This window comes from Talpa europaea (genome assembly GCF_964194135.1).
Source record: "Talpa europaea genome assembly, chromosome: 2".
Classification (NCBI taxonomy): domain Eukaryota; kingdom Metazoa; phylum Chordata; class Mammalia; order Eulipotyphla; family Talpidae; genus Talpa; species Talpa europaea.
The window spans coordinates 79,776,195-79,801,402 of NC_140068.1; the positions used below are offsets into that span (position 1 = coordinate 79,776,195).

The 25,208-nt window shown below is 38.2% G+C and overlaps 1 protein-coding gene across 1 annotated transcript in view; it reads right to left on the reverse strand.

Annotated features, from left to right (window-relative positions):
• The window catches only part of LRRC1 (leucine rich repeat containing 1), a gene marked incomplete at its 5' end in the record, with an annotated part of 123,103 nt that overhangs the window by 61,917 nt on the left and 35,978 nt on the right, over positions 1-25,208 (reverse strand). The window contains one exon of the mRNA XM_084257471.1: positions 16,413-16,530. Coding sequence (XP_084113597.1) covers positions 16,413-16,530 — 118 coding nt within the window. The remainder of the gene's footprint in view (positions 1-16,412; positions 16,531-25,208) is intronic.

The window sequence follows — 25,208 nt, forward strand, 5'->3', positions numbered from 1 at the left end:
ACATGAAAAGGTATGACATTTGTAAGCTTTTAACTTCTTAGAAAGAAACATCAGAATTTATACCTGAAAGTTGGTATTGTCTCCTTAAAGCATTCATACTAATAGGCATGCAAATATGTCCTGTCATCACCAAATGGATGAATGTTTTAAAGTTCTTTCTTCAAATTACAATGAGTATCTCTCATAATTCAATGTTTTGAGGGAATTTTTCAGAACCAATGCTGTGTCTACAAATTATAGAAAATTCAAGACAGGGAAATCAGTATAAGATATACCGTTTCAGCTGACTCTCACTCTGAAGATGACATATTATGGCAAGCTTGGTTCTACTTCCATATTTCCCAAAACAATCTTCACAGCCCTGCAGGCCCCGTCCAAATTTAGAGGAAAAAAAAATAAAATGCTTGTTTTTGCTGAGGGATAACCTAGGTTATTATAATAGATGTTAAACTTTGGAGTAGGCAAAAGTCACTGTCTGTACTTACTTAAGCCACTGTTTCATGGGGTTAGCAGAATGTGAGAAAGGTCAGATTGTAAAGTCATAATACTACTACTGAAAGTATTATACTACTACTGAAAGTATTATACTACTACTGAAAGTATTATGACTTTACAATCTGACCTTTCTCACATTCTGCTAACCCCATGAAACAGTGGCTTAAGTAAGTACAGTGACTTTTGCCTACTCCAAAGTTTAACATCTATTATTATAATAACCTAGGTTATCCCTCAGCAAAAACAAGCTTTTTCTTTTTTTTTCCTCTAAATTTGGATGGGGCCTGCAGGGCTGTGAAGATTGTTTTGGGAAATAGGGAAGTAGAAACAAGCTTGCCATTTTTTCAGCATAAATGCTGGTTACCAGCGTGGCCCCATCCAGTTCTTACATATAATAGCTCTGAGAGCCAATTTAAATGTATATGGGTTTTCCTGTAGATTAAAAAGCAAACTATGGGGATCCGGCTCTGGAAGTTTCCACTTTTTTTAATCGTGAAATAAGGTAGAAATACACAATGTTAACACAGATTCTTATGTAGGTGGTGTCAGAGTCCACCTTGAAGAAACAGCTCCAAGTGAGGAAGACCTAATCCAAAGTCTAAATTTCTTTGTCTCCTCATCCTTGAAAGTCCTTTTTTTCCATATTATGATGATCAGCAAAGCATTCTTATCTGCTGATCTTTGTCATCTTTTTCGCCATGTCCCCTTTTAAAACTACAAATCCAGTTTTGCCCCATGGTTTGGACATCTCCGGGGACAGACTGTAGCTGTCACCTCTTGGACAGGACTCTTCCTTCTGCTCTACTGTGCCACTCCCCAGCCCCCAACACGCAGAGAATGCAAAGCAAAAGTTTTAGACAGTTTGAACTTAATGCAGCAGTGCCAATGTGCTTCTTTTTAAAACCTTGAAATACATTATAAATACCACACTTTGTAACTCCATGGAAGTGCTAAGCCTGTCATCTTTAACTTATTCTCTGCCAGTCATCTACCAGCTTATGAACAGATTCACACTGTTCACATAATTCAAGAGAAGTGCACCCGTAGGCTGGATAAATGGACTGCAGACCCTGTACCCTGTCACACACCACCATCTATATAATAAGGGCCCCTCCTACAAATCAAAAAGTGACAAATACAGATGCTTTCCTCTTGTATCCAGTTCCTCTCTGTCATGATAAATGGAAGAAATGGAAGCAACAGTCCTAAGGAAGAAGCCCAAGAGATCACCCTATCATTCATTTGTTCATTTACCCATTATCTAATCAACTTGCTTTTAATGGACCCTGATTATGTCAGGCTATGTTGCAGAAGCAGACAGAAGTGAGTAAGAGAAGTCAGGGTGATCTCATAATTCAGTGAAGGAGAGAGATATCATAAAAAATAAGCCCTATACAGTGTGGTATGCAACTTCACCAGGGCAGGAAGAATCTGGAAGCGGAAAGGCAGGTTATCGATTGTCCCTTTTCTTGACTCCACTTTTATATTGACCACTTCTATAATTAAAAAAAAAAATCCCAAGATGAAATAAATTTGGAGACACAAGTGTTCAAAGGCAATTAAGGGATCTTGAAAAGAAGGAACATTATCTGTGGTCCTCAGCACCTAATATGAAGTGACCAGATCTAACATGTACAGAGTTAATTCTGGTCCCAACCACAGCTAAATACCACACTCCAGAAAAAAAAAAAATCTTAAGAGACTGGTTATCCCTACCTTTTACCTTTGGGAGCAAACACTAATGCCTGGATAACTGGTTCCCATGCCAGACACTGATCAAACACATACGCATCATGGCCAGAGAGTTATGAAATCTCACCATTAATCATAATTGTCTAAGACATACACCACCCTCATAATCACTCACATCCCTTAGAACCGGCAGATCCTGCAGGAAACAGTCATTGCTGCCATTTCCTCCAGGAAATGATGATTGCTAGTGTTTTTCAAACCTTCCTCTGATTTCACAAAAAAAAAAAAATATCGAGGGTAAAGCATAAAACAAGAAATGTGTGCTGTAAACCACTTCTGACATTGCAGTTGATCACAGATAACTGCTCAGCTGTTATTTCAATGGAAACTTTTCAGTCCACGTTTTCTGGCAGTTCTTATCCCATTTTACCTCATAGCTTTTCTGAGTGTGTTCCCCTGCACATTACAAGCAAAACTCTCATGATTCTCCTGTTTCTCTGACTTTTCCTTCCCAGTGTCTTTCTCAGGTTTCTTCTCACCACTCTTCTAGCAATGGAGCTCCCAGCCCCCACCCCACTCCCACCGGCCCTAGGCCCTGTCCTGGGCAGTTCCATCCATGAAAGCAAAGTCATCCATTAATCTGTAAGCTTTGGCTCCAGCTCACAGGATGCATCACCTCTACAATGTTTGGCATGATGACACCGGTCTGCCCTTCTATTGCTGGTTGTCTTTTACACTACCAGTCAAAATTGCTGACAAATTTTCTGCTGTTCCTTCTCAGAATCTTATAAGCACCCCTTTTCCTCCCCTTTCCCTTTCAACGGGTTATTCTGGTGGCTCATCTACTCTTCTAACTCCAAATCCTCTCTCTCCTTGAGTGACCTTATTCATACCTGTACCTTCAACTGTCACCTCCACATGACCGACTCCCAACCTTTGTCTCCCATTAAAACTTTCTCCCCTCAACCTCTGTCCCTTATATTTGGCTGCCTGCCGAGCATCCACACTTGGAGATCCCACAGGCATCTCTTCTTCCATGTGCCCACAAATAAACACCTTTCCCCTCAGCTTGGGTCCCTTCTTCTGGGTCTCCTCCAATCCAGCAAGCCACTCACTTGATGCCGTCATGGCTGGACTAGCATCTCTTTTTCTCCTGTTCCACTCTTCAGTCCTTCTCCCTCACAATGTGGATATCTGGTGCCCTGCATGCCGCCCTGCATGCCGCCCTCCATCAACCCCACACTCCCTTTTAGTGCCAGGATTTAGACATGAACCATTGCTCTTCTGGAAACCCTTTTCAAGCTTCCTACTGCTTTTGAGAAAGCGTTCCTTAGCCAGGTGCACAAGTCTGTCATGGTAGTGCTGCCGTCTGCCTCTCTACTTAGATCTCTTGCCATGGCACTCTGGTAATTTGCACTTTCCAAATTCATTACATCATTTCAAACCTTCCATACACATGTATGCCCAGAAATGTCCTTCATGTACATCTCTGTCTCTATCTGCTACTTGCTCCTCAAAGTTTGAGTGTCATCTTTCCCAGAAATCCCTTTTAATTTTCCTCCTTTCCCCAGGAATGATGACCTATTCCTTGGCGACTTGGCATGTGTCGGAGACAGGACTTCCACCATCCTGCCGTCACAAATGGTCATTCCCCTTTCATCTGTATCCTTAATCCTGAGAGCCATTACTAAACTGCCTGCTATTCTATCTCCTAGCACAGAGCTCAAAGAGTGTTGGCTAAATGAAAAAAATTCATTCTGAAAATCTGTTCCTACTCCTATGGCCCTTATCACCAGTAAAACATACGTTCTAGTCAAGACTTCATTAGTGCTTTGCTGAACTTTGCATAGTAAAATATGCTGCCTTTATTTAGAGCATCTGAGTTTGCCTATTCCCCTTTCAATCCCTAAGAGAGGTCAGAGCAGTTGTTAGCAAGGCCAAGAGGGATTTGGAAGATAGGAATAAATTAAACTGGCAGTAGGAAAGGGCTCCAGAAGACCAAAGCATCTGCTCAGAGTATCCTGCAAACTACAGAGAGATGGTCTCTTTTCCAAGCTCCAATCAGTCAAACCTGAAGGTGGAAGAGTCAGTAACAGAAGTCAAAGGCAAGGACCTTGATGGAGAGTGGCTAACTTTTCCTCTAATTATGAAAAAGCAAAGTCCCTGAATAGAACAAGGTACTAAAATGTGTGTGTGTGTGTGTGTGTGTGTGTGTTGGAAGTGGGGGGGGAGGGGTGGTCTCCAAGATGCCTCTGGCTTGGGGCATGTGTCAAGTTATTGGCAGTTGGTCCTCCCACTTCCTATTTGTTCAACCCACTTGTTCCTCTTGACCCACCACTCATCAGGCCCACTGAAAGGAAGAAGGCCTATTTTTTAGCAATTTGCACCACCATCAAAGACTGAACAACAAAGTTAAATACTTCAAGACATCAACTATTAATGTATAATGGTACTTTCCACAAGCACTTTCACAAACAAAATATACGTTAGGTAAATACAGAACTGATTGCTTCACAGAACCTTAAAAACATCTGTGCATTTATGCTTGGTCAGCTTCTGCCCACATTCTTTCCAGCTGTACCTCTGTAACCACATGGCCCTAAGGGGTAATTGTGCCTCCCTGACTTATTTCAACACAGGAATCCTAATTAGGCAGAGACTTCTAAACTGCTTACTCACCTCTTTCTTCCCTCTGTCTGGATGGCTTTCAATTTATCACATCCTTCTGGAAATTCTCCTTCTTGTTAGCCACCTATCTTACACCAAGCCTTTGAAACCTACAGCTTCCTATTGGTGTGAAAGTTACAGTTCTGTTCATATATTGGCCAGAAAGATGAAAAGGCAAGAGGCAATGATTAATTTTTAAACACTTAAGTGTTTAGCAATGATGGTATGGAAACTGCTCCCAACCTATCTTAAATGAATAAAAGCAAGATAGATTTATCTTCATGCTACATAATCCCAATTTTGTAAAACAAAAAAAATTTTAAAAACTGCATAAAAACATTAATGATAATTACCTCTGGTTAGTAGGATATAAAATTATTATAACACAGAGAATTATGATTTGGAGTCTAATAAACTCGGGATCAAAAACCAGCTTTACTATTTTTAGTCACACAATCAAAGACAAAATTTTTAATCTGAGCTTCATTGTTTTTTTTTTTTTTTTTTATAGAGGCATGCTTTATTTATTTGTTTGCTGGTTTGTTTGTTTGTTTTGTTTATACATGCACTGGGTACAGTCAGAAGCGCGGGAAGGTGAGAGAATTCACCAGAGCCAGAGCGGGGAGCAGAGCAGGCAGAAGGACCGAAGTTCACTGCTGAGGGGAGCAGCGGGCGGCAGGAGAGGTCTGCACGCCATGTGGGACCCTCCTCTGGTGGCCGGGGAGCAGCCGGGGATCGAACCGGCGCCGCAGAGGCCGCGCGCAGTTTCGCAACCCAGCGCTCAACCGCTGCGCCACCGGGGAGGCCCTGAGCTTCATTGTTTTAACTGAGGTATAGTTGATGCATAACACTGTATCAGTTTCAGGTATATAGCATATAATGATTTAATACATATATATATATATATATATATATATATATATATATGGTGAAATGACCATCACAATAAACCCAGTTAGCATCTGTCACCATATGTACTTACAAATCTTTTTTCTTGTGATAGGAACTTTTAAGATCTATTCTTTTAGCAATTTTCAAATAAGCCATACAGGATTATTATTAACTACAGTTACTAAGTTATGTACTACATCCCTGTGACGTATTAATGAGACTCAAATTTTTTATCTATAAAGAGAAAAGGCAAGCTTACTTCCTGGAAATAATATACACAATATGTTTGGCCTCTTAACCTGTATACAGTAAGCTCCCAATATACATTCTGATGCTACATATATTCACAGTTCTCTTGGCTTTTCGACAATGTTTCCTTTTGTATTTCACTATTATACACCAGCAGTAAAAAGCACATTATAAAACATAAGATATAAAAGAAATGATCCCAGTAAATCACTTCTCTACCCTTCTCACGGTACTCTTCCTAGTCTTCTCAGGGGTAGATCAAATGTAATTCACATCTTCTATAGAGAGAAATAAAAGAAAACCTGCTAAATGAGTGCTACCCTATATTGCAAATAATTTCAGAGGGAACTCACTAGATGCTGGAGCAGAGTTTTGCATAATATGCCATGGGAGAGATCTATCAGGTGAATCATCTATTTACCAGGTCAGTGACAGTTTGTTAGAGAATATAAGACTAAGAAGTCACATGCCACACTAAGATGACTCACATGGGACTTACTGAGGGCTCTGAATCCTAATGCAACCAGGTACTAAAGTCCAAATGTCAGGATATCACCTCTCTTCAGTGCCCAGATCAGAGGATTAAATGCCCCATCATAGTGTTCAGTGAATACTCACACCCTGGTAAAGAATAAGGGATTAATTAATTCACTAGTAATCAGAGACAACAACATCATCTCCATAGGAATGAGCTACACTACTTCCAAGAGACCCAGGGCATTCGTGTCGCCTAATCAATTCTCTTTCCAAGTCTTAGTTTATGGTTTTCCCTGTTCTATACTTCTGGCAATGCACCCATCTTTTGTGACTGTGATCTTCTGCCAAGACTGCACAACAAATTACCTTAAAAGTGTTACATCAAGATTACTGAAAAAGGCCCAAATCTCTTCTTAAATGCTATTCCATTTCTGGCCATGAAAGATTGACAAAGCATCTCTTCACAAAGCACTTCCACAGGGGGTTGAATCCATTTACAATGTAGACTTTATGAGTTTAAGTATCTTAGGATGATTTTTCCCAGTTTTTACTCCAAATTCAGAGTGTATCTAATCATAGTATTGTCTATATCCTTTCTTTCAAAACAAATGAAACTATTGGCCCTCCCTTTATCATCTTTGGTAGGCTCCAAATAATTAAAAGTTCTACCTCTCTGGGTTCCTCATTTCAGTCCTACCACTAACTAAGGGTGTGATTTTGGGCACCTCACAACTTTTTCAAGTGTCTGTTTTCTCCTCAGTCATCCTACCATGCTCTAACCCTCTCACAGGAGAAATCTGTGGATTAGATGAAATACAGTGTTATGAAACAACACACCTCCTGGCACACGGTATTGAGTACCCAGACATGACCTCAGGCAGAAAATTCCCCCGCCTGTATGGCTCATCCTTCAAGCCCGCTGAACTCTCCCCTGCCCTGTTCTCTTACTCTCTCAGTCCTAGTTCAGACCTTCCTGACCCAAAATGAAAACCCATGAGAGGATTAATCACTGCAGCTAATTTTGAGAGCTCATTATGTCCTGGGCATTGTTGTAAGCATTATACATACACGGCCTCTTTTAAGAGGCCCACTACTTGTGTCAGGTAGGTAGTTACAATCTCCATTTTACGGATAAAGGGACTGAGACACAAAGAGGTTAAATAATGTCTTCAAGATGTGGTCCCTGTCTTGAAAACTTTTGATGATCCCATATTGTCTAAAGCAAGTGCTTCAAACATTCCTGAAACATAAAACTAATTTTCAAAATCTAATGTAAATTAGTTTCTAAAAATTCAAATTAAAAACATCATGTATATTTTCACAGGTTTTTGGCTAATAGCAAATCAGAGGCCAGGCATTTTAATCTATTCCTGGGTTTGTACATTTTTGTGCAGATGTAGAAAGGAAATCTACCCTGTTTCTTTGAGCATACATCTGAATTTCCTATAAATGTCATTCACTGGAAGATTATGGCAGTTCAACAGAATCGTGTGTGTGTGTACACTAGACCTGTGTACAACCAATGACATAAAATCAAACAATTCTAGTATTCATCTAAACGTTGATTGTGACAGATAAAGCTAGTGCTTACAAATAGCCAGATTTTTCTTCTTCTTGAGTAAATAACAACTACATTTCCTAGTTCCTTTCAATTAAGGTGGGGACATAAAAGAAACCAACAGAAAATGGAAGGACAAAATGCACACCACTTCTTGGTATGGCCCATAAAAATCACCCATGCACAGCACCCCTTTTCCTCTCCCTCTCATGAGGAACCTGGAGGCCAAGAGCTGAATGAAAATGAAGCATCACAAGAAGGAAGCCTAGTTCTTTGTATAGAGCAGAGCCACTCACCACCTACCTTCTCATCCTACATGTACTGCCTCACACCCCTTCCCCCCCTCCCCACACACACACACTGTGCACTATAAAGTTCCTCATTGTGTGTCATCCTTGAGATTTTGGCATTTTTTTAAAGATCACTAGTCTAACTTGACTAGTCCACAGAGTTTAGTGTGTCACCTGACAAAGTAGATCCTTTATAGCACAGTAATAGTCAGCTGCACCATGAGAAAAGACTCCCATAACAACACATGAAGCTTTAGTTCTTATTGCTATGCATTAAGCACTTCTTTGGATTTTTGATAAATCTTAAGATTTTCCTTGAATATTTAAGAGACAAGCACTGAGATATTTGTATCATAGGTATTAATACTGTAATGATCAGAACTAAGTTATTAATTTAAAAAAGTTATCAATTAAAAAAGCAAGCACTTATTTGTATGAAAATACTGATAAGCATACATATGAAAGGCAAAGAGAGACAAAAACCTGTGTAAAGAGGTTCTATCTACCTAAAACAAAATTAACAGCTGATTCTGATAATATGCCTGTGAAAAACAGTATAAAATAGGCATCAAATTTAGGTCAACCTGAGACTTAAATTGGACTTAGGACAGGCTCCATGCCGGTACCCCTGATGCCTTCTCCAGATTTGGGTGAGAACAGTCAGAGACTTTCACTCTAAGGAGTGGCCCTTCCCTCCCCTATAGAGCAAAGGTTGCCAGGAACGCTTGGGGCCAGACCCCACCCACCCTGCATGCATTGCCAGTCTCCCCAGCCTTGCCAAGAGATTCATAACCTTCCCCATCTTGCTGCCAATTGAATTCTATACTCATATTGTTGTGATGTGGCTTCCTCCTCCAATAAATTCACACTGTGGCTATATGCATTTAGTTTGAGTCAAAGGAGAACTCCTGTTTTGGTGGAAGTTAGCACTTTGAAGCACAGGCCCTGATGTAACAATTTGCATCTTCAATAGTATCATTGACTCCTTAAGTCTGTAGCAAACATTTGAACAAATTATTTAATAAGTAACAATGACACTCAGCTGACATGCATTAATGACCTCAAATTTGCAACTAAAGTATGAGATTTGTTAGACTTCTTTGATTTTTACCTTCACCAAAAATACCTCATTCCACCTTCAAGCCCCTTTCAAATCAGTTACATTGTTACTGACACCTCTCTGCTGACCCCAGCACTTAATCCATGTAACTAATGTTACATGAGCAGTGAAATAGTGTTAATGATCAGTTCCTGACATTGCTATTGTGCCTGTAGTGTACCTCCTTAAGGAACAGAAGAATTCAGCAAAGATTCTTACATAAATACAAGAGGTATTCAATAAATTTTGCGTGACACAAAAAAATAATTAAGAACCATAGTTGATAAGTATATGCATTTTTTAAAAAGGGCAGGCTTCAATCTTTGCAAATTGAAAAAGAATTCAGAATCATAATTCATTATTAGCTTTGAGCACATTGTTAGACTGAAGATTAATTCAACACTTAAAAAGCTTATTTTAATATCAAATCATTTCTATATATAATCCTCAAATTGTAGTTCTTAGTCCTGCTCCTAAATTCCTCATTCCTTCTTGGCTCCTCACCCCTGTCTAAGATACATCTTTTCTAATAAGCTCACAATACTGTTTGCAGTCGCAGCAGCACACTGCTGTCACCATCCTAACAAAGAATGCCATCAAGCATGGAGCTGCCTGGAGGCTTGACATCCCTTGGCTCAACCAGATTTACATGACTAAATAGGCAACCTCAAAAGTCAAGATGCAGCAATAATGTAACTCATTCTCAATCACATATAGAGTTCAAACTGTTACTCTGATATCAACCTAAATTACCTAATTAAAAAGTAAGCAGAAACTGTCATCCCACATGTTGGGGTTTTGTTTTATTTCAGGAGAAACCACTGCAATTACTTATGCTTCTGTAATTTAGCTGTTCTGTGTAATCCACCACCGTTTTTGAAAAATTCAACACCTAACAGCATAGCATGTAAAGACAGAGAGAATGAATGAATTGGGGAGGGAGACATGGAAGATAAAGAACCACCTAAAATAGACAAAGCATTTAGAAACTGGAACTAACTGAATAGCTTGTTGACCTAAAAAAATATTTTCAGAGGTGTTGATCTCAACTCAGAGGTTACCATTTCTATTATAAACCTGCTAATTAAAAAAAAGAAAGGGGGAAAACAAATTATATAAACCTACAACTTATGCAGTATAGTCACAATTTTTTGATAAGAGGAAATAAACCACATTAATATAATGAAGAGTAACAATAATTTACTTTTATATGCATGTGCTTTTTTGAAATTGCTATCTGAGGCAGATTTTGAGTTGTAAAGTATTGTTCTATTTATTTACATAAGTTGGTATTAAATAGTTTTTGGTTGTTTTTAAAAACCAATCCACTCTAAAAAGTGAAATTATTGGCCAAAACAGGGGCGGGACAAGCACACGGGTGCTATGGTGATGGGAGAACAATGGGGACTACATCTGAGAGGAGAAATCAAATAATCAACAACAATATAAGAAAATAAATAAATTTAAAAACTAAAAAAGTAAAATTATTGGCCCAATGATAATACAAATATTAGCCTACAAATTCTTCAAGAGTTTAAAAAACATTTTAAGCAAAGATACTGTTAGAATTTAATAATTTGCAACATTAAATTGTGACAGATTTTCAGGTTTATTTGCTAAAATATTGATGTTTCTTCACTTTGTCCAAAAGAGGAGGAAGGATGTATTTGCAAAATGTATTCCAATTTCTTCAGTGTTTAAAATGGTTTCTATGCATCCTCACATTTAAACATTGTACCCTGAAAAACACTGCAGCATGGAAAGGTGGTTAGAAAACTTAGAGAATCCAATTACTGTCTACCTCCACTTTAAATGTAGGTTTTGTTATCTAGAATTAATAGTGAGCAGAATGCAGTTAAATTTTTTCTATATTAAAAAGGCTCTTCCTAACAAAAGAAATGGTGAAAATTCAAATGGAGAAAGGGTTCATGATTGCAAAGTGATGGTTGCAAAGGGAAGAAAAGAAAGCAAGCTTTTGGGATGGAAAGTGTTTAGTGCTCCAACCATGAGGTGGAGGACAGAGTGATGGGGCTTCCCTTCACTGGATGTCTGCTGTAAAACTTTGAGTGACAAGAAGCCCCTCCCACTGTAACATTAAGTCCAGCCCCTGGTGCAGTGTGCTAAACAACACTAAACTTAAGCCTGAATTATGTAATAAAGGAAGGAACAAGGGCTTGACTGTGGCAAGGGTAAAGTCTACATGGGTGAAAACTGGCTTCTATCACATTTCTGGTGTGGGTGTATGTAGCTGTTACCAAAATATGGGGGGCTAACTGTTCATAAATAAGTAGCAGGACTTCCAGGCACTCTGGATTTAGTGTTTTCAGGCATACTCAGAAACACTAAGACTCGATGTCATGCCAGGTCATTTCATCAAGCTTCAAAAATGGCTTTAGATTTCATCAAACTCACAGCTACAGACCACAGTAGTCCTGCACAGAAGTGCAGTCCTGGTACTACTGATGACTTGTACTGACACTAACTTTTAGTTTCTTGTTAACTTCAGTTTGCAAGTACTTAGCCAGGGTGTCCAGTCCCCATGTTTTTCTTGTATGCAATATTACTTACCCCATAAATGAAAGAAGCTCATGACCTCTTTGGCAAGGCATGGTAAAAACTAATCAGCCTTTCCTTCACTTTGGTTATCTCTATTTCACCTTTACAATTTTGCCATACTGGTAGAGCCCCTGTATTCTTTATTATTTACATTCTTCTTTTAAATCTACTTTTTTAACTTGAGTAAGAGTTATTTCTAAAGGAAACAAATTTCTTTAAACTACTAACATGAATAGAAAGCTATAATCACAACCAGACAGAAAAGATAAATGTAATAATAAACATAGCATTATTAAATTTTACAAAAAGGCAATCCAAAAGAAGAAAACTTTTAAGGATTAACTTTCTCACTATGATTCAATGTAAAAGTTGCATTCTGGCAGTATCACTTAAAATCATCTCTAATCATGCTGGTGATATGTACCTTAAACCTTGGGGGAAAATTGAAATAAATGGATAATAATATAGTACTGTCATAAAAGTCAAATTACAGAACAGACTATAAAATTCAAATTACTAACCCTTCTGGCAGTGTTCATGATTCAAGAAAGTCTGCCTAGATTCTTGGATAGCAAGATGGTACTACGAGGTAATATCTCTTCTTACAAATCTAGAGCTCATTTCCTCCAATGGCTAAGAACTGGACAGAGAAAACAGAACCCAAGAAAAAAGTGTATGCTCTTTACCTCGGGAATCTGAGCATAATTTGAAGCCCATGTGCTTTCTGTGAAAGCTTCACAACATAACTCAAATACCAATGTAATGTACTTCAAGCATCCTTTAATCTATGTTCAGAGGAAACATCTAGTTTCTTTATTCCACATATGGTTTTCTATTTGCCTGATTAAAAAATAATCCACCACTTCACACAACTGATAAGGGACTTATATCAAAGAGTTTACACAACTCAACAAAAACAGAGTAAACAACCCAGTCAAAAAATGGGCAGAAGAGCTAAAGACACTTCTCCAAAGAGGAAATGCAAATGGCCAACAGGCACATGAAAAAAGCCTCATCATCACTTGTAATCAGGGAAATGCAAATCAAAACCACAATGAGATACCACCTCACACCAATAAGAATGGCCCACATTTAAAAAAAACTAACAACAACAAATAGTGGCAAGGATGTGGAGAAAAAGGAACCCTCTTAACATTGCTTACCCCATAAATGAAATAAGCTCATGACCTCTTTGGCAAGGCATAGAAAAAAAAACTAATCAGCCTTTCCTTCATTTCAGTTATCTCTTAACATTGCTGGTGGGAATGCAAACAGGTCCAACCACTATGGAAAGCTATGTGGAGGACCCTCAAATTATTAAAAAAGGATCCACTATATGACCAGCAATTTCACTCCTAGGAATCTACCCAAAGGGCACAAAATATTAATTCAAAAAGATATCTGCACTCCTATGTTTACTAAAGCACTATTTGTAATAGCTAAGATATGGAAACAACCTTAATGCCCAAAAACGGATGACTGGATCAAGAAAATGCAGTGTCTATCCACAGTAGATTACTCAGCAATCAAAAAAGATAAATTCATGTCATTAGCAACAACATGGATGGAGCTGGAAGGGATTATGCTCAGTGAAATAAATGAGAAGGAAAACGAAAAATATTGGATGCTATCACTTATTGGAGGAATATAGGAAAACTATACAAAGGAACAAAAAAAAAAGACAAAACTTGTAGGCAACTATAGATCTAAGGCTTAAAAAGCAGGGGAGTGGGAAGAAAAGGAATCCAAACAGGAGTGGAAGAGCACAAGGGACCATGGTGATGGTTCACAGATGATGTGATGGTCGATATTTATAAGGACTACACCTGAGGGGAGAAGCCATATATTGTACAAAAATGAACAACGTAAGAAAATTACAAGATTAATAAAAGAAAAAAAATAACCCACTAAGTACTAAGTTAGGACATGAGTTTCAGTTACTTTCCTTACCTCTCACTGGATTTTTACAGGTGGCAGGACCCTGTTCTACTCCTTCATAGAACAAGTCCCAGCACCTTGGGGGAGTTGGGGAGCTGCCCAAAGTCACTTGGGTGCTGAGTGGGAGATCCTAGGTTTTGACCCAGGGTCCTCTCTCCCAAGCACCTAATCATTCTGGAGAAGAGACAATATGCACTGTGTTCATCCCAAGTCTCTACTTTTACCTCAGAAAAGGTCCCCACAGCATACACATAACCCACAAACATTTCCCTCTTTCTCCCTAAGCGCACACTCTTTTTCTAAGACAACACAAAATTCCCTTGACTTTATGTCTGAAATATAAAAAACCAAAGCCACAAAAGTCAGTGTTTAGAGATTACTGGCAGCTCTTCTTGACCTAGAAAATGACTATTAAAAACTTAGAGAGGCTTTAGGAGAGAAACATGAAATTTGTCTTTCCTCCCTCATTTGAACAAGGGAACATCAGGAAAGGTCTAATTTTACTCCAGGAATCAAAGTTCCCCCTCAGCATTCCTAGAAGAGCCTGATAAGGTGGAAACTCTTCTCAAGAATCTGATTACTGCAGAAAAGGTCAAACAAGGAAAGGAAACTTTTTCATGTCCTGACACTGACTGCAATGGAGGTTTAGCTTCTTTTATCAACATGCTGGAAGGTATAAAGGGACACAAGGGAAGAGGCAAACAGATGCCACAGGAGGAGCAGAAGCCAAAATGTGCATGAGAGAGACTACAACAAATTGGATGTGGAGAGGACACTTCCAAGAGAGTAGGGCAACAGGGAGGGAAAAAAGAGAACCCACAAACAGAAGCAGACACACTCTAAGGCAGAAATCACAAAACCCAAAGATGGTGTCAGATGTGAACCCCACGCCAATACTTTGAGACTATCAGTTCCACCCCCATCCTGACAATTACTCTTTATACTAAGCAGATTCGAGTTTCCCACAACCAAATAAGACACTCTGTAACAAACTCCCCAAAATATTTTTTCTTCTTTTTCTAGTGATGTCAAGGTAAGAAATAATTCTTAAGAAAAATTCAAGTGCACTCTCTGTCAAGAACATACGGCTTGGCCTAAAGACAGTTTCCAACTTAAGGGATCTGACAGATGTCAGCAATTTAAAAAGAGGAAAGCTGTTTTTCTTTACCATGTTTTCAATCAAATACCATTTATCACTGCTGAATTATAACCATGATCTGCAGAAAAATACTGCATCTGGGCTCTGGGGTTTCTGTAGAAGACATGGGCCTGAAAGACCCAAACCTGAAGTTCATCGAAAAGAAATGTAAATATTTCTGTAGGAAAGCAAAAACAAAACTGGTGTGTGATATCAGAAAAAGAAAAGATTATCATTTTTATAAATAACTGAGAGCATATTAGGGTCTAACCTGAAAAAAATTAGTGTCATTTCCTCACAAGAACTGAATTCTATCACCAAGGACAGGACAACTGGGAGCTGCCACTTTAACTAAAAGCAATTAAACAAAGATGCTGCACAAGCAGGGGTGGCAGCCCACTTGAGGGTGATGTCAGAGCCATAAAACACAAGGCTAAACCAGGGTACCCATTAAAAGTGAGAGGTTAAGGGCCTCCCTGGTGGCACAGGCGGTTGAGCGCAGCGCTGTGAAGCTATCCGCAGCCTCGGCAGTGCCTGTTCAATCCCCACCGGCCTCAGAGCAACCCACATAGCACAGCAGACCTCTCCTGAGCAGTGTATTTCATCAGTCTGCCTGTTCTGTTCCCTGCTCTGTCTCTGGTGAATCCTCTCACCCTCCCGCGCATCTGGCCTGTACCCCGGTTCTTGTATAAATAAAATAAATTTTAAAAAAAGTGAGAGGTTTAACAGGATATAAATACAAAAACCCTACTAGAAATTCAATATAAAGGATGCAACATTATAGTGAAATCTGGAAATCAATATAAATTCACAATTCACAATTCACACACAATCAAGTGGATAGAACTGCCTAACTGGAACTGTATTAAAATGACAGAAGATACCCTGTTTACCGCAGGGAGAGATTCTCACAGCACTCCCTGCAACTGAACCACAGCCAGAAGAAATCATTCCTTCCTCAGAACAGCTCCCCTCATCTCAACAGCCACCAGACACTGGACCAATGACCACACCAGCCTGCAATGCCATGTTCAGTCAAACTGGCATTTGGGGTAGGGGGGGAGAGACCAGGGGTGAGGGAAGAAGACTAGGGCACATGATTTCCAAGCCAAGTCTCTACCCTATGAGTCAGTTCAAACGAACACTGATACCTAAAAATGGTTAAATTCTTTGGGTGGGACAAATACTTACAAGTTAACTAAACTATTCAACAATGTCATTAATCTCATCCCAAAATTTACACACAGTTTTCTCACAACCACCAGGAAATCACCTCCAATAAAATTTATCCAGTTAGATTTACTACAAATCACCCCAGCATCAGAAGATACAAATGGATAATATAAGAGGAATCTTTCTTACCATTCCGGGACACATCGAGTTCCACCAGCTGCATGAAGTTTGCTATTTCTGGAGGGAGCCGCTGAATTTCATTATCACTAAGTCCAAGCTTTCTTAATTTGACCAGCTGGAAAAATTGCTGAAAGACAAAATAGTTTTACATAAGTCTCACATATATATGTAAAATAAATGTTTTACCCAATATGAAATTCAAAAAATGTGATTTCTAAAAATAAACAAATGTATATTAGTGAGGACTGCACCAATATCCATTTCCTGATTCTGATATTATACACTACACTCATACAAAGATGTTACTACTGGGATAAACTGAGTAAAAAGGATATCTCTGCACTATTTTTGCAACTTCCTATCAATCTACAATTACCTCAAAATTAAAAAATTTTAAAGATGAGTAAGGTACTCAACAAGAATAGCAATTACTTCTTTAAACTATCCAGTAGGTGGTCATATTTTCTACTTAATGAAATTGATGTTAAATCGGCAATGTTAAATAAAACATGTGAAAATATGTTTTCGAAAGACATTTTTAAAAGGCATTACTGTGCATCATAAAATACATAAATACCCTACAAATATCTGGAGGAGAAAAATTATTTTTGAGCAATCTAAAAAAAGAATCTGTATAGGATACTTCCATTAACCATGACAGAATGAGCACAGTCATTGAGCTACTTTTTCGTTTAAGTCTTTCAAACTGTACTAAATAAATAACACTAAAGAAATGGAGAGATATGTATATGAGAGAGAGTGTGTAGAAAAAGTGCATGAAGACAAGTAAAAATAAGGACATGGAGCAAATGAGCTAATCAAAAAGTTATCTTCCTTGCACTTTTGTCGAGTCTATCAAAATGTGAAGGAAATAAAAGGAAGAGAATTGAAGATCTAGAAACCTGTGAATCAAGAAAAGTGATACACACACAAAAGTAATTGCAAGGACAAAATAAAGAGAGTACAAAATGTCAACATGGCAGGAGGTCCTACAAGCAACCAGTCCACTCTGCAGAAAATAGTAAGACTCCCAGAGGAAGTTTTAGACAACAAATAATAAATACCTAAAGAATTATTTGATGTGTTTGGAAGCACTGAGAAAATTCACTTAGTGATAAATTACAAACAAGCATTGAGTGAACAAGGCAAGCAAAAATGGAAAAAGTTATTAATTCCAAGAAAAATAGTCTTAATTTTCAATATTTATATATTGATAAAATTAAAATTCATACGACGTCAATATTTAGAGGAACAGAAAGAAACTACAAATACTAGAGGCTGATTTTCTACAGAAGAAAGAAATCAATAGATAATTAAAAAGTGTGTGGAGCATGGGGTGTCAAAATGTAAAAAAGCAAGCCATTTAGCAATGCAGAAGCAAACATCAGAAGAAACAAGAGCTATGGTCCTCAAAAGCTGGAGGGGAAAAAAGGGAGGTCAAGAGACTGATGTTCTTCATTGTCACACCACACAGCTTACTGGAATTTTTAAGAACCAACTGCATTTACTACTTTGCTAAAAACAGAAACTGAATTTACAAAGGAAAAAGACTCTACTAAGATCACAGTGTGCTCCAAACGATAACTTTATACAACACTAATATTTAATAAATATCCTTGTTCCTTTTTTTTTGATGAGGGGAGAAGAGAGTGTAAAGGGGATTGTATACTTATATAATCAAAAAGGGACCACCTTTTGTAAATCAAATGGGTGATACACAAAACACGATAGGTTTTCAGTTCCACTGACATAATAATAATATTTTGGGCATCTGTCCTTGTAATATAATTAAAAATAAACTACAATGCACAGTATTACTTTGCATTGTCAATGTGAGGTATTCCAAAATATTTGCAATGCAAATAATAACATAATTAAAACTAAACTACAATGCACAGTATTACTCTGCAATGCAAATATTTAAAAATAAAACAAAATTGCAGGTATACTATGTAAAGAAGCAAGCGTGCATGTTGACAGACAGGAAGGGAACATGGGAGCAATGTGATGTTAAGGTGATAAGGAAAATGCATGAACAATTTGAAATTGCTTTTAACAAAAATTATTCTAATTAAATGAGTTATGAATACCAGAGAATGAATGCTACCCATTAGCTATAAATGATAATGAAGTCATTCAACAAAAGAACTAATCCTTTGGATTTCTTTAATCATACAGTTGAGATGTATTTCTTAAAGAAACGTACTGAAATTTCTTTATGCTGGTTATACTAAAGCTTTAGCTAACACAAAACCATTCAAAGGAGCCACATATTTGAATAATTGAGCTTACGCCAATTGCTGAAAGAGTCTGACAGTTTCATAATACATCAATGTGTTTACTCAAGCATGAAAATCTCACTTTGTTTTCTAGGAAAGGCATAATAGTAACAGCTCAAAAACTATCACTACAACAATTCCATACATTCAGGGACCATTCAAGAAATCAAGTCAATAAGGTACTTAGAACTACAATGAATAATAAGTTACTTTATGTCTGCGGAAATAACAGCCTACAAATCCCCACATCCAACAGAAATCATAACTGCAAGCAATTCAAGTTTTGTTCTGCATGTTAAAAGCATCCTCAAATATAGCCTGTCACAAATACGACTTTATTCAATGTGAAAAGCACATACCAGCTATTAAAAAAAAACTATATCTGACAGCATCCCAAGACAAAAACAGGAATTCCTCAAATCCTTCCTTCATTATCCTGATGGGATCGTAATGTAAATTAGCTAGTTTTTTATGATTTTGAGACAACACTACTCAGACTTTTAAATTTCAACTTCATTAGATGGGGGAGGAGTAGAATTCAACAAGTTATAAACCTCCTACTGCCTTGTCTACGACATTCGCCAGGGCACATGAAGAACAATTCATGGATCTGTCTTGGCAGGGAGCCTCAGAGCAGAGCCATCATGTGATGGAACACACAGACACCATTCTTCAATTCTACCATGTTGGGTTATAGCACCCTGGCCCACTCAGAATGCACTGTGTGCAGTTACATGAGAACAACCCCAAACTGCCCTCACATATTATGCTAGTCTTCTTAGAGTCACCACTACTTTTATCAATAGTAAATACAGGGTCTTCAAACTGGCTGAACAACACATTTCTTTTTCCCATGCTCCATTTCTGGTGACTCGCCTCCTTTTTTGTTGGAGTATAAGTACCTACCCCCCATGTTCTTTTTTTTGTTAAAGATTTTATTAATTAATTCATTCATTCATTCATTTATACAAGAACTGGGGTACAGGTCAGAGGCACAGGAGGGTGAGAAAATTCACCAGAGACAGCAGGGAGCAGAACAGGCAGACTGACTGAAATACACTGCTGAGGGGAGCAACGGGTGTGACAGGAGAGGTCTGCTGCGCCATGTGGGTATATCCCTGGCCGGGCCAGGAATCAAACCCATGTTGCAGAGGCTACAGACAGCTTCACAGCGCTGGGCTCAACCTGCTGCACCACCAGGGAGCCCCCTCCCCCATCTTCTTAAAAGGGTTATAGGAAATCTCAGTCCTGAAAATTTCTTTTTTATAACTTATGACCAAGGATCAATTTAAAATTATTGAACAATTTAAAATTGCCACCCTATTGCCCAAACTTCTCCTTGACATATTATTCCAGAATACATACAAGAATGTAAGTATTGACAGATCTGAGAGGAATATCCTAATACTGAAATTCTAAGCAGCAATGAAAATGAAAGCTTAAACCTTTGCTATCTTCAGCAGATGAAGCCAGATATAGACGATTACAATACTATTCCATTTACATAATGTTGAAATAATTACTAAAACTAAATTGTTTTTCTTATAGATGCATATACAGATGGTAAAAACTATAAAGAAGTATTGCCATTTATTCAAGTTAGGCAGAAAGAGTACACATTTACTGATGCAATTATTAGAAAATCTAAGCAAGGATAAGAAAGGATTACAATCAGGAAGGACATGTAATGGGCTTTGGAATCCTAGCGATGTTCAATTTCTTAACCTAAATGATTACAGGTGTTCATTCTATAATTTGTTATAAGTAATACATTTATACCTCAGGTACTTTGTGCGTGCACATGTGTGTCTGTGTGCTTTATTTCACAATAAGAGAAAATTTTACACATTTTTTAAACGGGAGGGGGTTGCTGGGCCTTTATACCTTTCTTTTTAATTTAACACTGCACTATAACATTTATAAGTTTCAGGTATGCATCACTAAAAATCAACATGTGTGTATGTTCCAGTAAGTTCACCACCAAAAGTCTAATTCTATTCAACAACTGATCACTTTAATGAGATTTCCCACACCTGATTCATTCCCTTCTCTTCTAACAGTAAGAGAAGTTTTTTCTAAGTTTTAAGCTACTTACTAATCAAGAAGGAAGATACAAAACAGCACTAAATTCTTTAACTCAGATTTAATGACAATGAAAAGCAACAGCATTCTTTTTTTTTTTTAAGATTTATTTATTTATTTATACAAGCACTGGGTACAGTCAGAAGCATGGGAGGGTGAGAGAATTCAACAGAGCCAGCGTGGGGAACAGAACAGGCAGACTGACGAAATACACTGCTGAGGGGAGCAGCAGACGCGGCAGGAGAGGTCTGTCACGCCATTTAAGACCCTCACCAGCAGCCAGGGATCGAACTGGCGCTGCAAAGGCTGCGGGCAGCTTTGCAGCCTAGCGCTCAACTGCTGCGCCACCAGGGGAGGCCCGAAAAGCAACAACATTCTATCCGAAGGAAAAGTGACCTTAGCGACCAAAAACAACACTATTGGTTATGATAATGTTATAGCCCCTACCCTTTAATAAAGGAATTTCTACTCTGGGAAATCTGCTAAAGGCTGTACATGGTGTAAATTTTGTACTCATTTCAATGTTGCACAATGCTGATAACCACATGTAGCAGTTAGTCTTGCTGCATAAGAAGTCCTTCCAAACATAGCTAAACAAAAACATTTTATTTTTAATTTCTCGCATTACTGTGAGATGTCTGGGCAATTCCTTTGCGTTGACCGAGCTGACTCATGTGACAATATTCAACTGAGAGTCCAAATGGCTGGAAGATCCACCCTGGCTTCACACTTACCAGGTGGTAATCAGTGCCAGCTGCCAGCTGGAGTGCCCCTGTTCTTCATCAGGATTCTTGTCCTCCCGCTTATGATGAAGTGGTTTCCTTACATAAAGCTCTCTGCGCAGCATTTAAAAGAGGCAAAGGGGGACCTCCCTGGTGGCGCAGGGGTTAAAGACAGCGCTATCAAGCTATCACCAGCCACTGCAGCAAGAGTTCGATCCCGAGCCGGCCCAGGGAGCAAACCACATGGCACAACAGACCCCTCCTGTCTCACCTGCTGCTTCCCTCAACAGTGTATTTCAGTAGATCTGCCTGCTCTGCTCCCTACTCTCTCTGGTGAATCTTCTCACCCCCCACACCTTTGGCCTGTACCCCAGTTCTTGTATGCATAAATAAATAAATCTTTTAAAAAGGGGGGCAAAGGAAGAGGCTGCAAGGATTCTAGAGGTCAATGCCTTAAAATTTGCATGATGTCACATTTAAGGGAGTATAGAAATAGTGACCACTGGTATATGAAAGGAGCAGTCAAAATCTCATTGAAAAGAGGGTTGGGTGGGAAAATATGGAAGAGTAAAGGGTCTACAACAAAATAAGGCAGGAACCTAAAGTATGCCACAGAAGAATTCATACTAAAGCTGGATAGATTATCCTAGAAAATTCTATGGTTGATCACAGAGTAATGACTATTCTAAAGGAAATTTATGTAGAAAATATAATACTACACTGAATAAACTTAAATAATCAAGAAATATTCACAAAATAGTGAAATGACTTGTTGGCTAAAACAGAGAATTTAAAAAATTTTATCTCACATGCAGAATCTGAAATGGAAAGAGTTTTGGGAAACACTCAAAAATACCAACTATTAATGAAATGAGTGTTAACAGGGCACATTTTAAGTGGTTTTTTTTTTTTTTTTTTTTTGGTAAAAATGGTGTGGAATGGGAACATTCTCAGTTGAAGTAATTGACTTATCTAGTCCTGTCTTTCCTGTGTAAAAAATAAGCATTAAATGATCAAAGGGTTCTTTTAGTTTAAAAAAAATTACAGGACTGCATTTCAAAACACCTGCAATGTACAACAAGAAAAATGAAAATCCTATTAGTATACAACAGAATAAGCATGGGGTTCAAAATGCATAAAATTACAGAAAGTAGATTAAGGGTTGCCTAGGAAATAGGGAATGACAGCTAGTAGGTATGGGGAATATTGTGGGGGGAGGGAGGGAGGATGTTGAAAATTTACTAAAATAGTTAATGGTAATGACTGTATAACTCTATGAATATACCAAATACAACTGAATCCTGTACTTTAAATGGGTGATTTGTATGGTACATGAATTAGATCTCAATAAAGATGTCAAATCATGCATCAAATTGGCAAACAGCAATGAAGAATAAAAGACTAAGCTAGGAATACCCAAGTGCTTTATTTAATTGAATCCCATAAGCACCAGTCTAAAAATTTTTTATCTCCAGCTAAGAGATTCAGGAACATTTAGTGGCTCCTCTGATACTGCTGCCAGCTAATAACATTCTTCAAGAAAAATTTCAAAGCACAAACATGTTGGAGGATCACAAAGATTTTCAGATAACCTTCTGGAAAGCAAAAACATTAGTGAAACTATATTCCTAATTAGCTTAGCACAACAAAGTCAAGAGGGACAGGAATCTAGGATAGGAGAGGGAAACTACTAAAATTGTGCCCATGCTGTATTCCAGCCTGACTAACGAGCTGAGAAGGGAAGGAGGAGCGTGCTTAATGAAACTTGCATGTAAGAGCGCAGAAGTGGTGTTGCTGCCAATTCAATGCAGGCAGAAAGAGCAGACAAGAAAAAAAAGAAATATAAACAGGTAAGAATATGAGGCAACTTCTACAGGATCACAGGCAGGGAGACAACTCCAGATAAAGCCCTCTGCTGAAAAAGAAGGAGAAGCAATAGACAGAAATTTGATACAAGTTTATAACATGAAAGAGTAAAAACGCTATTTTTTAAAAGGCTTGCTTTAGTTGTAGAAGCAAAGGAGCAGGAATCAGGGCAGTCTGGGTGAAATTCAAAAAGACTAAGTACACTGACTATTCAACTGACAATTCCATTTTTTTTTTTTTGAACAATTTTCAGGTAGACATAGACTGGAATGCAAAAGATCGCCAAGTACTTAAGAATTTGAAACTAATTCACAAGATAGGAAGTTTGTATCCATGTATTACTGTAGGAGTCAGGTAACAGATAGTAAATTTGAACCGGCATAAAATGTTTAATCCCTCAATAAAAATCACATCCTTTATTATCTAAAGCAGGGAGAAATATATTTCTTTGCCTGTTTATTTGCCCAAAAAGAAAATAAACAGATTACAGGGAAAAAAGTCTCTCTTGTTTTAAAATATAATTTTTAGTCAGTTCATGATTCGGTGACACAGGTATTCTTTCTTTACGCCACAAAGAAATTGATGCTGACTCTTTTCCTGGCCCCAGAAAATAGCAGGTAAATCAAATTTCAAAGAAGCAAATTAGTTTTCCCAGTGAGTGTCAGCACATATACTCAAGTATTTATGATAAAGATATTTACACTTACTTTGGTAAAAATATTTATCTGTCCAATTTTTTGGTCTTTTTATCTCTACTAATAATTTCATCTGCTCTCATTTGCTAATATAATTTTAATGTTTTGAAGGTGCTTTCACACATTATCGAGCTGTCAACATAATGAATCTTAAAGATATTAATGCCCCAAGGCTACCCCTCAACACCCACTAATTAAAATGGCTCAGGAGTGAATCACCTGAAAATCATGAAATCAGGAAGGCTTTACTTATGGTGCTATGATCAAAGAGTGGATAAGGCTGACAGCAGTATTTGCTATGATTTGGAGAATTCTAATAAAAATAAGATGGATCAGGACAACATTTCTGAGAACCTGAAAGAGAGGACAAATCACAGACTGGAGAAAAAGGCTGATGACACAGATGGAGAACTGACAAGACTTCAAAGGAGCAGGGTTGGCACCACACAGGGAAGGGTCAGACATGACAAGAGGGGAAAAAGCATCAACCTGAAACTCTAACAACAGAGAACCTCTGCTCCACAGAAGGGTAAACTCAAGCATGGACCTATTACATTGCTGGGGAATATTTAACAATATTTAACACATTACAAATAATAATGTTTAATAAATGTGTTCCAAGGACATAAAAAAAAGAATGTAAAATTGAATATAAAATAGAATCCCTGGGCCTCCCCTGGTGGCTCAGGGGGCTGACCGCAGTGCTGTGAAGCTGTCCACAGCCTTTGCAGAGCAGGTTTGATCCCGGCCGGCCAGGGAGATACCCACATGGCGCGGCAGACCTCTCCTGTCGTGCCCGCTGCTCCCCTCAGCAGTGTCTTGGTCCATCTGCCTGTTCTACTCCCCGCTCTGTCTCTAGTGAATCCTCTCACCCTCCTGCACCTCTGACCTGTGTCCTGGCTCTTGTATGCATGAATAAATAAATCTTTTAAATATATATATATAATCCCTATTTTGTTGTTTTTTTTAAGATAATTGAAAGCAGGTACAATGATGTAAAACCTACTTTACCTCAATAAACATAATGGGGGGGGACGAAAATGATAATAGGGGTTTTATACAAAAAAAAAAATCTTTCTTAAATCTAAAAAAGTAAATCTTTTGAGAAAAAAGAATTTACTAAGCCAAATGCATGAGGACTATTGGACTTTGGGACACTGA